General features: G+C 47.5%; 1 protein-coding gene across 1 annotated transcript in view; it reads left to right on the forward strand.

Annotated features, from left to right (window-relative positions):
- Positions 1-6417: 6417 nt before the first annotated feature.
- The window catches only part of RFX4 (regulatory factor X4), a gene marked incomplete at its 5' end in the record, with an annotated part of 61736 nt that continues 52994 nt past the window's right edge, over positions 6418-15159 (forward strand). Inside the window, 4 exons of the mRNA XM_081082847.1 lie at positions 6418-6512; positions 8040-8253; positions 9627-9704; positions 13362-13525. Coding sequence (XP_080938973.1) covers positions 6418-6512; positions 8040-8253; positions 9627-9704; positions 13362-13525 — 551 coding nt within the window. The remainder of the gene's footprint in view (positions 6513-8039; positions 8254-9626; positions 9705-13361; positions 13526-15159) is intronic.

The following is a 15159-nucleotide window of genomic DNA, read 5'->3' on the forward strand; positions in this document are numbered from 1 at the left end:
ACAGGGAGAGGTGAGCTGGAATGAAGGCAGGACTGATCCGGCAGCTCCAGGTGAGTTTGAACTTTGTTTGTCTAGAGCAGTGGTTCTCAACCTGTGCGTCGTGACCCCTTTGGAGGTTGAATGACCCTTTCACAGGGGTCGCCTAAGACCATCGGAAAACACATATATCATTACATATTGTTTTTGTGATTCATCACTATGCTTTAATTATGTTCAATTTGTAACAGTCAAATTGGGGGTCACCACAACATGAGGAACTGTACTAAAGGGTCGCGGCATTAGGAAGGTTGAGAACCACTGGTCTAGAGGCTTCCTGTGGGTCGCGACCCCTTTGGCGGTCGAACAACCCTTTCACAGGGGTCGCCTAAGACCATTCTGCATATCAGATATTTACATTACGATTCATAACAGTAGCAAAATTACAGTTATGAAGTAGCAACGAAAATAATTTTATGGTTGGGGTCACAACAGGAGGAACTGTACTTAAAGGGCCAGAAGGTTGAGAACCACAGCTATATAACGACAGCGTAAATGTAGTTTTTGAGTTCTGCTCTTTCATTTAACATGATATCATAAGCATTTTCTGTGTTGTGAGAGTTTTTGTTATCATTTTTTAAAAAATATATTTTATTGATTTTTTACAGAGAGGAAGGGAGAGGGAGAGAGAGTTAGGGAAACATGGATGAGAGAGAAACATCAATCAGCTGCCTCCTGCACACCCCCTACTGGGGATGTGCCCACAACCGAGGCACATGCCCTTGACCGGAATCGAACCTGGAACCCTTCAGTCCACAGGCTGATCCTCTATCCACTGAGCCAAACCGGTTAGGGCTGTTATCATTTTTGATGCCTTAATATTTTATTGAGTATATATCTAATCATTTATTTAGCCAGTTATCTATCACTGGACATTTATTTTGTTTGATGTTTTTTCAGTTTTTCACTCACACTGTGCATAGCTTTTTCTTATTTTAGGTTATTTTCTTGGAATTCATTGATCAAAAAGTGTGGATATTTTTTATTGTAAACGTGCTCCTGGGATGGGACGTACTAATAATGTTATCAGCCACATATGAGCATTTCAGACCTGCCACGCCTAGACAGCACTCAGTATTATCATTTTCAAACTGTCAGCTGGTATCAGAGCATTGAACGCGGCGTTGTTGTTCCTATTTGCATAGGAGAAATTTCCCAGACTGAACTATAGGAAAGTCTCTGCTTTTCCTCAGCAGCTGGTATGCGTCTATCTTATAGATACATGGACTCTTGTAACTTTATTGCATTCTCTTCTTTGCTCGGGTTAAGAGGAGACTCAGAACCCAAATCACAACCCACTTTTAACCAATGAGAAAAATCCCCTGCTCCCTCCCCCACCCCCCACCCCAGTTTATATGCTTCCAGTATTTACCCTCAGTCTCTGTTGGCATTTCTCTGTCCATCATTGTAGCTTTGTGAACAGCTGCAATTCTCAGCTCTGGAACCAGTCATGTGATGTGAGTCTGGAGGGCTTACTTGGCCAGAGGTTCAGAGTGGCCCTTGGTGCTGGGGCCATGAGATCCTGTGGCCTTAGACTGCCTAACGCAAGCATGTCAAACTCAAAGGCCAACATGGGCCAAATAAACAAGGTTTAAGCTTATGTGGGCCGCAAAAAAACAAAAGCCTCAATTTTCATAGAAACATAGGTTTATTTCGATAGAGACATGCTGAATACAAAGGGCTGAAATAAATGAGTCATCGTTAACATAAAATAATAGAACATTTTTATAAAAATTAATCTCTTTTTCTTGAACATTAACTTACCAGACACTGAATAACTGCACCAAAAAAAGCGTAACACAAATAAACCTATTTTTCTTGTTCTTTGAAAGCAAAATATTTCTTGTTGTGCACACCAAACAAGTCAGTCCAAGACTAATGACGTGGCCGTCGGCTGCTAATATATTCGCTGCTGGTATTAGTGGAGAGAAATGGTGCGCCTGCGCGGAAGGTGCTCAAGGGAAATGAATGCAACACGACTATAGTCATCAGTCGTTAGCGAACATTGTAGTTTGTTAATAATCATGTATAACAGAATATTGTAAAAATTAAGTTACAGAATTTTTATTAAAACGTTTCTGGGCCACAGTAATATTCGTTGTGGGCCGCATGTGGCCCTCACGCCGGTTTGGCATGCTTGGCCTGACGGGACAGAGCTGAAGAGCCCTGGAGAGCCCTGCCGCTGGCCCTGGTCAGACCCCTTCTCAATACACTGCCTTTTCCTCGGGTCCCAACAACGAGAGGGGCGTCCTAGTAGACAACGTGAGAAGCCCAGGTCCTTAGCTTACAGAGGGTAGGGTTGAAGAAACCAGGGGTATGTTGCCTACAAAAGTGACACCATTAGAAAATTCAGAGAATCATCATATCATTTTCTTAGCATCCTCACTGTGAGATAACATTTTTGAAGCCCTTTTTACCTTCAAAAGTGATCTCTGATGTGATCTTACTAGATTCGCTAACCTTTCCTGTGGGGAATGCAGATTTTTTTTAAAAATATATTTTATTGATTTTTTTACAGAGAGGAAGGGAGAGAGATAGAGAGTTAGAAACATCGATGAGAGAGAAACATCGATCAGCTGCCTCCTGCACATCTCCTACTGGGGATATGCCCGCAACCCAGGCACATGCCCTTGACCGGAATCGAACCTGGGACCCTTCAGTCCGCAGGCCGACACTCCATCCACTGAGCCAAACCGGTTTTGGCTTTTTTTTTACCCATTTTTGAGGCATTACTAAGTTTCAGGCACTGTTGCAAATTATTTACATACATTTACTTTATTCAATTTTCACAAAAATTCTCTAAGATTGGGGTTATTAGTCCCATTTTACAAATGAGGAAACTGAGCCATTTGAGTGTTAAATCACTTGCCCAAGGGGCGTCCTGCTCACCAAAGGCTGAGCTGGGATCTGATGCAGGTGGCCCAGTACCAGCACCTTCGCTCAGGACCTGCACTATCCTGCCTGCCCACAGACACCAGCGCTGGGAACCCCAAGACCAGGCCGAGGCCCTTATGGGTGTTTTCACCTTGCCCGACGGCCCCTCCTCCCAGGCTTCTGGCAGGTCTGTGTGGCTGTCCTGGGCAGCAGCAGTTCCCTTCCTCCACTCTGCAGATGACTAGTGATATCCTAGCGCAGCAAATAAGGATCCAGCTCTTTGCATGTGCTAAGCCCTGCACCAGGTCTCTGCTCTCATGGAGCTTTCGGTCTCCTGAGGGTCGGGTGGGGTGAGAAGATATAAAGCAGGGCCGCATGATAGCCAGGGGCTGCTGTGCCACTCTGCGTGGCTGGTCAGAGAAAGCCACTGGGCCAAGGACCCTCACCCAGAGGCCCACGTAATACAAGAGAAGGAGCCCATCTGGGATGGACAGTTGCGTGAGATTCCATGTGGGCACGGGGAACTGTGGTGCCAAGGCCCCCAGTGGGGAGCAAGCCTGGTTGTGTTTCGGGAATAGGGGGCAAAAAAGCCAGTGTGTCTGGGCCCTGGTGAGTAAGGGTGAGAGAGGGAGGAACGAGGGCCGGGAGGTGAGCAGGGACCAGGTTACAGAGGCTGGGGTCAGCTTTAGTTCCAGGTGGATGGAAGCCATTGGGGTGCTTTAAGCAGGGGAGTGACAAGTTCTGGGTGCACGGTTCTCTCCCTACATTGTAAGGAGGAGGGGTGAAGGACAGAGTGCCAAGTGAGACCCTCAAGAGCTAAGGCCCCACTATCACTCAAGTTCTCCCCCCTCCCCGACCCTGGTCGTCTTCTCGGGGCCCAGGGGGCTCCTGATAAGTCACTGCAGCCAGCGATACCCGCGATGCCTGTTTTCCTCCCTTCCCGAGATTGCTGAGTGTGAAACCCAGTCCCTGTGCTCCCAGCTCTTCCCGCGGTAACTGATTCTTGTGTTGCCTTACAGATCATAAGGCAGCAGTTTCCCCAGTTAACCACCAGAAGACTCGGGACCCGCGGACAGTCCAAGTAAGCACCGGGGCCCTTCTGCCAGAGGCCCCCACCCCAGGCCAAGCGAGCTCTGCCTGCAGGCCTGGCGGGAAGCCTGTGTCTGGCCATGGCACAGGGCAAGGCTGGTGAGGCGGGGAGGGAGGGTGGGGTCGGGGGGAGGTGGTTTGAGACAGCAGGGCCCTCTCTTCCAGCACCCCTGAGAGAGGCTGTCCAAAGCCCAGGACCATCTGGGCCTGCTAAGGAATCCAGCTTTTTGCCACCCTGCCTTTAGGCATTTGTGTAAAATCGTCTTGAGCATTATTTACAGGAGCACCTTGTAGCTTCTTGGTCAACCTCCAGGTTTACCTGGATCGTTTCACTGAGCGAACTCTCTGCTCTCATAGCATCCAGCCGGCCAGAGGAGCAACCTGCCCCAGTAAACCTGAGGGGGAGAAGGGGGACAGGTGTACCCACACTGTCGTGCACAGGGCATACGGCGTACCTTTCAGCAGTCCATGAGCCAACCAACCACTATTTGCTTCTCGCTTCCTGTGTCAGAGAGAGGGCGCTGTGGGTCGGGAGCGCAGGAGCAGATAGGACTGCCTTCATGGAGCATACGTTCTCGTAGGGGAGACGACAGGAAAAAGACAGTTTGGTTGCAAAACGAGGGTTGTCCTAGCGAATAACAGCGGGGGAGTGGCCCAGGACAGCCTTTCCAAGGAGGTGCCCTGAGGAGCGAGAGGGATGGGTGGACACCTGCCGACCAGCTGTGAGCCAATGGGAAGGGAACCTCCACCCATACTGCTCAGGCTTCACTAAAATCTGCAGCTGTAAAACTTGCCTCACAGAGTGTTCACAAATTGCTGTACATCGGTAACTGGTCCACGAAAAGGGTGTGAGGGCCATGTAAGTTTGGTAAGCGCTGAGTTTTGAACAGATTCCTGGAGGCAGGACTTCTCGGAACCTTTATTATGCTAATGCGTGTGGTGACTCCACTAGAGGTGCCTTATTATGCAACATTTCTAAACATTTTGACATGTTAAGTTGCAGGTCAGCACATAGTGACTTAGAAAATACTGAAAATATTTTCAATAAAAACGACCACAGAAGACTCGTAAGACTTGTGACCAAGGGTGACCCAAAAGCAGCATGTCCAGTGCTGCCCCCCACCGCCCCCCCCGCAACCGCGCTCCCCCCCCAGACACACACACACTCCTGCCAATCCTCCCAGTGTGGGCTTAGCTTTGGGGCCAAGTTAAAGAAAGTGGATGATCAAACTGGGAAAACCCATTGTTTGCTAAAGTCCTGAAAACACCGAGACTGATTTATTTGTGGGGCTCAGAAGCTCTGGGGGTGATGTCCAAGGAGATGTACAGAACAGCTTTTGGCCAGGGACGTTTTGGAATAAATTTCGCATAATCTTCCATGGCGACTACTCTGGAGAACAAATCCTGTTTATAGTGAGAAATTCCAGGGTCTGTTTTAGAATAAGGCTTCAGCCTTGGTAAGGGTACAGAGTACAAGAGCCGCATTCTCCCTTTCTTGTTTGCCGGTTGGCACCCAAAGGGCAGTTTGAGAACCACTGGTGTGGTGGTTGGTTGAACAGATAGACAGACAGTGGGTGGATGGAAGACAGCTGAGTGCGTGGAAATGAATTCTTTTTCTTCTGCTCCTGGTCTGAGGAGAGTCATTGACCCCAATACCTTGTTGCCCATTTATTTCTAAGAGTAGAAATAGACAGTGAAGCTAGAACAGGAAGCTTTCCGGTCTCCATACACTTGGAGGAAGTTTCCCTCTGTCTACATGTGAGAGCCTGGGTGTTTTTTGTTTGTTGTTTGTTTTTCTTTAACCTCAAGGTTGGCAAATTGGGCAGCACTTCTTTTAAAATTCCACGTGATTTACTTCATGGTTTCCTCTCCATAAGGATCATCCAAGGTTGGTCACACCTCCAACCATTTGAAAGGTAATAAGAAGCTCTAGTCTCCGACCTGCTGGTTGGTTTTATTAAAAAAAAAAAAAAAAAAAAAAAAAAATCCCTCTGCAAGTATACCTGGGCAGCCTAAAGGGGCTGGGGCTGGGGCTGCGGGTGGGGATGACCAGGGAGGGTTGTTGACCTGCCCTACAAAACTAAAATATATAGGAGAATTCAGAAGCCATCAGAGCTATAGCTTCCTGTCGTCGTGGATTTCAGCAGTACACACTCTGAAAAATCAAGCAACGGTCTGATCTGAAGTGTTGCTACTCTCTCGGTCTTAAGAAGTTATGGAAGGGAGCTCTGTAACCTGGGGGAGGCTGTCATAACTGCCTTTCCCCTGAAGGGCACTCGGAATGGCACGGCCCCTCCCCCTCCCGCTGGGCTGGGTGGGTGGGCAGGAAGGGCAGTTATGACAGTTGGGAAGTAGAAGGCGCAGGAGGCAGATCAGCTCCACACAGAGAGAGCTTTCTGGGAACTATCCGGACCTGAAATGAACTGGGCTCCCTTGGGAGGGCCTGGGTACCTCGTCCCAGGAGGCATTCAGATAGAGGCGAGATGCCCACTAAGCAGAAATATGACAGAATGGTACCTGGAGAAACGGGGGTTTGGGGGTGGTGTGGGGGGGTTACGTGTGCTTGTCTCTCCTCCCTGTGACGCCTTTGTGTTGTGTTGTGACTTCTGTGGGTGGAAAGGAATCGTTACCGTGTTGCCGTGTTTCTGAAAGCTAGATGGGCATTGCTGTGTGATTGTGAAAATCTCCTCTCCAGAGTCTCTGGGGCGGGGCCCAGGAGTCTGCACTTTAATATGTTGTGTAGGGGATTCTTGCTGTCAGTGAAGTTTGAGAACCACTGGCCGGGTGGTTAAAAGCCCTTTGGAGGTTCAAATCCTGCCTCTCCTGCTTACGGGGTGATCTTGGTGTGTTATTTAAATTCTCTGGGCCTCCCGTCCCTCGTCTGTACAGGGGGATGATCATTAGTTCCAGCCTCACGGGGTTGTGTGAGAGTGAACAAGGAATGTGCGTGGAAAGCACTTAGCAGCCTGTGAGCCGCTGTGGTGGGCACCCCGTGTACAGTGGCAGAGAGCGACAGGCCCTCCGGGGTTGGGGAGCCCAGAGCCGGAGTGGAATGCAGGTGCTTCCCCAGCAGGCTGGCCGCCTCTAACTGACGGCCGTCAGGGCTACCCGTGACGCTGTGTCAGTGCTGGTCGTGGGCCCCATCCCATGCATGCTTCAGATCCGTCGGTCTGGGAAGCGGCCCGGGACGCCGCACTTTTTCATTGCGCTCCATGAATGGCCCTGACAAACGTCCAGGTTTATAATTCCCCGCGCAGTGGTCCTGGCGAGGGCTCTGGTGGGACAGACCTGTGTGCGAGACCCAGTTCTTCCCCGAAGCAGCCGTGTAGCCTTGAGCAGACTAAGCTTTCTTGCCTCCATTTCCCCATCTGCAAGAAGACTGTAATAGCTCCCGTTTCATAGTGTAGTTTTACAAATTACTGTGCAGAAAGCCCTTACCGAAGTGCCTAGCGCAGAGCAAGTGCTCAACAGGTTGTAGCTAAAATCTTAAAAACCTCAAGTTAGGTTTAATGGGAAATACCGCTGTCAGTAAACCCATTTTGAGTTCACAGGAAGTTCCGGGCTTTGCTTTACATTCAGTGCCAGCAGAAGCACTGAATTTATCTGTTTGAGGGTACAATTCTTTATGACCACCATCCATTAAGGAAAACAGACCCAGTGAGTTTCTGTTGGTGGTTTGCAGCCATAAACCCACCTTCTTCGTGGGTCTTCATAGACGGGGAGGCCCACATGCCCTGTCCCTGGGTCACACTTGGCTCGATAGGAGAGATTAAGTACAAATGGAAATTTTTTTTTCATCCCCCTTTCTGCTTTGCAAAGTATTTGACTTAAAATTTTCTGTGGGAGGCAATTTTGGTTATTTTTACCTGCGTGATTGATGGCTGGCAACATGGAACTCTGGTTTAATTCCAGACTTCAGAGATGTCAAGCCTCACCAGAGAGTTAGCGCTTCCCAGGCGCCCGTTGCCTTGGGCACCCCTGCTCAGGAAGCGCCACCTGATAACGTGCCTGGGCTCTCTCTCTCTCCCCCTGTGGCCCAGGTATCACTACTACGGCATTGCTGTGAAGGAGAGCTCCCAGTATTATGACGTGATGTATTCCAAGAAAGGAGCCGCCTGGGTGAGCGAGACGGGCAAGAAAGAAGTGAGCAAGCAGACGGTGGCATATTCACCCCGGTCCAAACTTGGAACGTTGCTGCCAGAGTTTCCAAATGTCAAAGATCTCAATCTGCCAGCCAGTCTGCCCGAGGAGAAGGTGATCACGTCCAAAGGGTTCAGGGGAGGGTGGTTTATTGCTATCTTTTTCACACCACACATGCACACAACACACATGCACACACACACTTAAACTGCAAAATGGTGAGTTTAAAAATACAAAGCTAGAAATCTGAATCAAGCATGGACTTTCACTGATAGTAATGTATCAGTTCGTTAGTTATGACAAATGCCCCATATTAATGTGAGATGTTAACAATAGAGATAACTGGGTGTGTGGTTATAATATGGGAACTCCCTGCACTATCTTCAAAACTTTACTACAGATCTATTATTATTCTAAAAGAAAAAGGTTACCTACCTACAACCTACCCACCTACCAACCAACCTACCCACCCATCTCTGAGTTACACGGCCTCTTGCCCTCTCCTCTAATGGCTTTGTTATAAAGCTGATTTTCCTGTGTGCTGCCCAGGATAAGGTGAAATCACAGTTCCGTAGACAAGATTTTCTAGGTATAGCGATTCATTTTGGGCCATAGGGTACCTGGAGGAAGTTATTGGAAACACAAATCTGGGGACTTTTCCCTGGGTCGTCACGGGTCTCACACACCTATCCTGGTGCAGCCAGTGCGCCAATAGGTGCGGAGCTCCTACTGTCCCCACGTGACGCTGGGAGCTGGGGTGGCGGTGGATGAGGCAGGAGGCCTGCTCACAGTTGAGCAGGGAGCCAGATGGTTCCAAAGCAAACTACGTTTATATTAAGCACATGTCTGCAAGAAAAAGAATGCAAAGAGTACTTTCCATCTAAGAACTCGATAAATCCTTATTGTTTCTCAAATGTGCTTTTTTTCCTCCACAGACTTCTTATACCATAGCTTTGAAATTTTTGGATAAGAGGAGAGGGGAGAGAAAATTCTTTTGCTAAGCAGATTCCAGAGGATTGCCAATGTCTCCCTGATTGTGGCAAAAGCACCTCTTATAAATACACACTGGGTTTTAACTTTTCACTCTCTGGACTGATGAGGGGAGTTTAATTCATAAGCGCTGCTGAGCTCTCCTATGTGCCAGGCGCTGTGCGAAATACCGGATAAAAAAGCACGAATAATGTGCCATTTTATTCTCCCAGAGCCCACAGTTTCATGGGATGGGGAATGGGGACAGAGAGTGCAACCTGTGTTTTCCATACCAAAAGTCAGTGTTCTGTTAGAGAATCACTCCGCACAGCAGGTGCTGTGTGAGGGTCAGCGAGCATCACCTAAGGAAAGCGAGTCTCTGTGGGTCTTGCAGGATGAGTAAGAGTTAGGTGAACTCCATCCCCTCAACAGGGAATAAGTGAGTTGAAAATTGAAATTCCAAGGGCAGCAGTAACATGTACTAATGCATCCCGTCCTTGTTGGTCCCTCCCCCACAGGTTTCTACCTTCATTATGATGTACAGAACACACTGTCAGAGAATCCTGGACACTGTGATAAGAGCCAACTTTGATGAGGTAGGTCAGCAAGCGCCTGTGTTACAATACAATAAAACGACTCCTGTTTCATGAGCTGCTGCTCGGTGCCTGACCCGGAAGCCCCTGATGCACATTGTCAGCTCACTTAATCCTCACAGTGATCCTAGGAACCGGGCACCGTTGCTGTCGCCACTTCATAGACCTTCTGTGTGGCTAGCAGGGGGTGTGGGCTTTTCCCAGTCTAACCAGTGAGCTGCATCCTGCCTGATTGGCCTGCGAGGAAGACAGTTTTGTCAGGGTAGCATTACATCCAGAATTACAGATTCAGGAAAGCTGGAGGAAAGCATTTCTGTATTTTGGATTTAATTTCTCCTGAGGCTCGTCCACTGCGGCGCATTTGGAGTTGGCTACCGGTCCCCTCCATTCTCAATATGGTCCACATATGTATCAAAGCCTAGTGCCAGTAGGGGACTGAAAGAGTTAATTCAGGAAACTAACTTTATAGATTTTTTTAAAAAATATATTTTTATTGATTTCAGAGAGCAAGGGAGAGGGAGAGAGAGAGAGAGAGAAACTTCAATGATGAGAGAGAACCATGGATCAGCTGCCTCCTGCACGCCCCCCCCCCCCCCACTAGGGATCGAGCTGGCAACCTGGGCATGTGCCCTTGTCCGGATTGAACTTGGGACCCCTCAGTCTGCAGTTTGACGCTCTCTCCACTGAGCCAAACCAGATAGGGCAGGAAACTAACTTTAAATAACCACTTTCAATTATTTGCCTCTGATTACTTCACCTCTTATGCTTGCCAAGAGTCAGAACTTCTTCCTTCTGTCTAATAATAAGTTTCCACTTGTTAAATGCCTACGTGATCCAGGCATTTTATAGAAGGGGTGCGATTTCATCCTAACAATAGGTAGACACTGTTATCTCCATTTTATAAAAGCTGGTAACTCTCATCTCATATACTTAGTCCTGAGCTCCAGATTCAATTGACATCTAAGTTAACGGCCAAACCAGAGTGCTAACTTTCTTTCCCAAATTTGCTCTCCAGGTCTTAGCTTACCACCACCATCCACCCAGTCACTCGGGCCACAAACCTTGATTCTTCTCTTTCCCTCACTTTTCATGCCCAGTCCCGTCGGCTCTACCTCCAGATACAAACACTGTCTGTCCATTTCACACCCAACTTCCAAGTGTCAGCTCCTAAGCTTTGCACTGTTCCCTCTCCCTCCTTTTTCCACTCACTCCGAGGAGCCGGTACCTTTGGACATTAAATGGTCTAACGTGCACAGAGCAGGAAGGGAGGTCTGGGTAAAACACCCCCTACAAAGGCGGCTCCAGAGAAGGAGTGCTGCTCAGGACAGATGCCGCAACAGACATTGGTTTTCCACAGATTTGTTTTACACACGCAGCCACCGGTCTTTACAGAATTTCTGCTGGAAATCAACTGCTCACATACTAAAAGACTAGGGCTGCATGCAAGGAGCACGTGGAAAGGCAAATGAATTCAGAATGTACCAGATCTTAGGAATCAACTGGGCTGAGCTTCCTCCTTGGAGTTGGAAGGGCAGGCAGAGGCTCAGGACTCAGCCTGAGACCAGCGCCGGGGGAGGGGGGTGGGGAGGAGAGGGTGTCAGGGGACAGCAGGGGGTCCTCTGGAGGGCAAGCACCTTGTGCACACAATGTGGCCATCTCTCAGGCCCACACAGAACAACCGCCAGCCACCAGGTGTCCCAGTGACAGGTGAGTGGAGCCACAGTGAGGATTCTGGCTGGCCGACACTCAGATTTAGGCAAGGGTGTGCCAGATGCTTAGGATGGAACACTGATTTGGGCCTAGTAGTGCCTCCATGATATAATAGTAATAGCTAACCTTTATTAAGCATCTAGGACATGCCAAGCACTATAATAAGTACTTTTAAGGAATCATTACCAAAACCTATGCAGTAAATACTACTTCTGTTCCCATTTTCCAGTGAGGAAACTCGGGTGTAGAGATATCACACCCTGGTTGGTAGTGGTGCTAGGACTGGAACCCTGACCGGCGATCTTCACCCATCTGCACTGTCGTAGTTTTAACGTTCAGTCTGGATGAAAACTTTGCCATATTTTCACTGTCATGGAATTAACAGAACTGTGACTAGAGTTTCACAGTTTACAAACCTGACTGCATCCACCACTTTGATCATGTTTTTGGCAACTACCATTTTCCCTGTAGGAAGTCAGGGACATGCTTTTCTCCCCATTCCTCACCCCCGAAGCCTCCCACACAGTGTCGACACTGGGAAGTCCAGGCAGGCCATGGATGTCGGAGAAGTGAGAGCAGGTCGCCAGGCTGGGGTCGGGGGAGGCTGGTGAGGAGAAAGCAAGACCCACTCCTCGGAGGGGCCTGAAGGACACTGCAGGTCACCAGGGCGGGGGCAGGAAGCAGGGAAGCGGGCAGTCTCAGGAAGGGTAGAAGCCCAGTTACCATGTGACGAACAAGGCATCCACAAGAGACAGGCAGACAGGGGCTCTATGTCACCCATTTCCTGGCTTGCTCTCTGGCTTTGGACAAGTAGGTGAATGTCTCTGCAGAATGGGAGTAATGAGTCTCGCTGTAATAGTATTATGAGTATTAAATGAGAGAACCTATGCAAAGTATCTGGCATATAGTAGGCACTCAGTAAATAAAGCTAATGCCAGTAAGGGTACCACCTCCAAAGTACTGGGCGGGGGCACTGAATTTTCCCCTGCCTTGGTTCAGGACGGATAGGGGAGCCAGGGATGTGAATAGTGCCGTGGGTGGGAGAGCGCCCCCTCTGGAGGAAGGAAGGATACAATAGTCCAGGAGCCAAATGGAACCCACGAGATCACAAAAGTTGTTATTCCCCCACTTCAAGATGAGCCAATGTTGGCTAAGTCTGCTCTGGTAGACATTTTTACATGTTATTATATGTACAGGTTAACCATCTTCTACCATGTCCCTTCACTCACCTTATCTTGTTCCACCCCTCTCCCCGCTACTCTGCTCTCTCCCTGACCTCCAGGTCACACACTAAAAGACAGGTGTCAGGGCCATCGGGGGTTCTCTGCTTTGGGAGTTCACTCAGCCATTAGTTCATCAGCACTCAGCTTGCGTTCCTGCTGTCGTATTAACAGTACCTCCACATTTGAGTGCTACTGTAGTCCTGATCTGTGCCACGAAGCTTACTGCCCAGATACCAGCGTCCAGCATCCTTTAATGGCACCACCCCGCAGGGCTCTTTGGGGAAAGGGAGGCATTTGGGTATGAAGAAAGCCTTGCACTTTACCCAGTTCGAGGCTCACAGGTTTGAGTCAGGAGATTTTTGTTGGTAGCACCTACTCTCTTCCCTTCCAGACTTATTCCTCTTACTAGCAACTCATGTCCCCGGTTTACAGATAAGCCCATGGAATAGTAAATTCTAGTAATCTGAGCTTTTTAAAAACAATACCCCACCTTCCCTTCCTTAAATTCTCCCCAGACCACAGTAAGCACGAAGGGGGTGAGGGGTTAAGGAGCTAGTCCTCTCCCAGGGCAGAATAGACCCAGGCTGCCAGGCCACACACGTGGGCAAGGAGGTCCTTCTGGGCCTCCTGAGCCACACCAGGCTGGGGTGGCCTTGGCCGAGTCCCCGGCCTCTGTTGGGAGGGCCCGGTGTGACCTCATGGATCTTCTCTCTTTGGGTCGATACAGGTTCAAAGTTTCCTTCTGCACTTTTGGCAAGGGATGCCGCCCCACATGCTGCCCGTGCTGGGCTCCTCCACGGTGGTGAACATCGTCGGCGTGTGTGACTCCATCCTCTACAAAGCGATCTCGGGAGTGCTGATGCCCACCGTGCTGCAGGCGTTACCCGACAGGTGGGCACACTTCTCATCTCCCCTCAGGCTGGTCCCCAGCATTTACTGCTCCTGCTTCTCTTTATTGGGTTCTAATCATGCACTGTCTGGGGCCTTCCTTGTTTGGAAAGTCTCTAACACAAAACCATAAAAGGAAAACCCAGTGGTAGCAGTAAGCACCATTAACAGTATGGGTTTCTTTAATTAAAATTTAAAAATGGTTAAAAATTCAAAGTGTATAATATGGTATACAGTGAAGAGTCCCTCCTCCCCCTCTCTTTTTCTCCAGACACAGGTCCCCTGCCCAGAGCTCTCATCATTATTTTCTTTAATGTGTTGCAGGATTTTATTTGTTAATGTTTTATTTAGGTTTTCTGCATCAAAAGTCATAAATAAGATTGGTCTGCATTTTCTTTTTGTGTTTAATCTTTGTCAGTTGTTGGTATCATTGTTTTTTGGTTTTTGGTTTTTTGTTTTGTTTTTGTTTTCATTTTTGTTTTTGCTTCATAAAAGGAATCTGGAAGTTTCCTGCCCCCCTTTTCCTAAAGTCTAAACCAGTTTAAATTGTATTGAAATTACTTGCTCTTGAAGATTGCATAGAATTCATTCCCTTTTGAAGCCATCCGGGCCTGGTAAATTTTTTTATGGGGGTAAATCTTCAAAAACTTTCTTTTTTTTTCATATAAGTGCTCAGTTTAGATTTTCTATTTTCTCTGAGGCAAGTTTTGATAAATTGTCCTAGAAAATTATCCATTTATTCCAGATCTTTAAATTAATTTGCTTAGGGTTGAGCAAAGTGGGCTTGTGCACTCACTGAATATCCTCTGTGTCTGGTTATTTCTGCTTTACTATATTTTAGTTTGTGTAGTTGAGCTTTCTCCCATTTCTTTGTAGTTAGCTCACCTAATTTTATTATTTCAAGAAAAAAACCTTTTGGATATACTTATTGATGCCATTATTTTTTTCTAATGTATTAATATCTGCTTTTATTTTACTAACTCGCTCCTTTTCCTTTCTTAAGTTTACCGTTATTCATTTACTCAACAAATACTTACTGAGTGCTTCCTATGTGCCTGTTCCAGTTCTAGGAGCTTCAGTTCTATTAGTCACCCCCCCTCCCCCCAAATTAACCAAAAAATAGATGCCTGATTTATTTACACTTTTTACCCTTGCTTTATAGCATAAGTACTTCAGGCTTAGATTTTTCTTTGAGCACTGTTTTAACTGTATGCCATAGGTTTTGATATGTAATATTTTAATAATTGTTCTTTTTAAAATATATTGGTTTGGAGTTCTTCTGTGGCCTAAGAATTTAAAAAGAGCATTTAAAATTTTCCCATTGTTAGGAGCTAGTGTTTTCTGGTTATGTTATTTTCTCTTTTATTGCTTTGTGATTAGAGATTTCTAAACTGTCTCTTTGAGACTTAATTTAGGTTTCCCCTGTGTCTAACATATGGTCATTTTGTTACACTTGACGAGAAGGAGCACTGTCTTCAAGGTACCACTTCCACATTTATGTATTTGGACCAAGTTTGTTGTTGTTTAGTTATGAGACGTCTTCCCACTTAGAAGTTGAATAAAAGTGGCAACAGTAGGCACCCTTGCCTTCTTTCTGATCTTAGAGGAAAAGCTTTCAGCTTTTTACCATTGAGTGT

Source organism: Myotis nattereri (assembly GCF_964212035.1).
Source record: "Myotis nattereri genome assembly, chromosome: 2".
Taxonomy (NCBI): domain Eukaryota; kingdom Metazoa; phylum Chordata; class Mammalia; order Chiroptera; family Vespertilionidae; genus Myotis; species Myotis nattereri.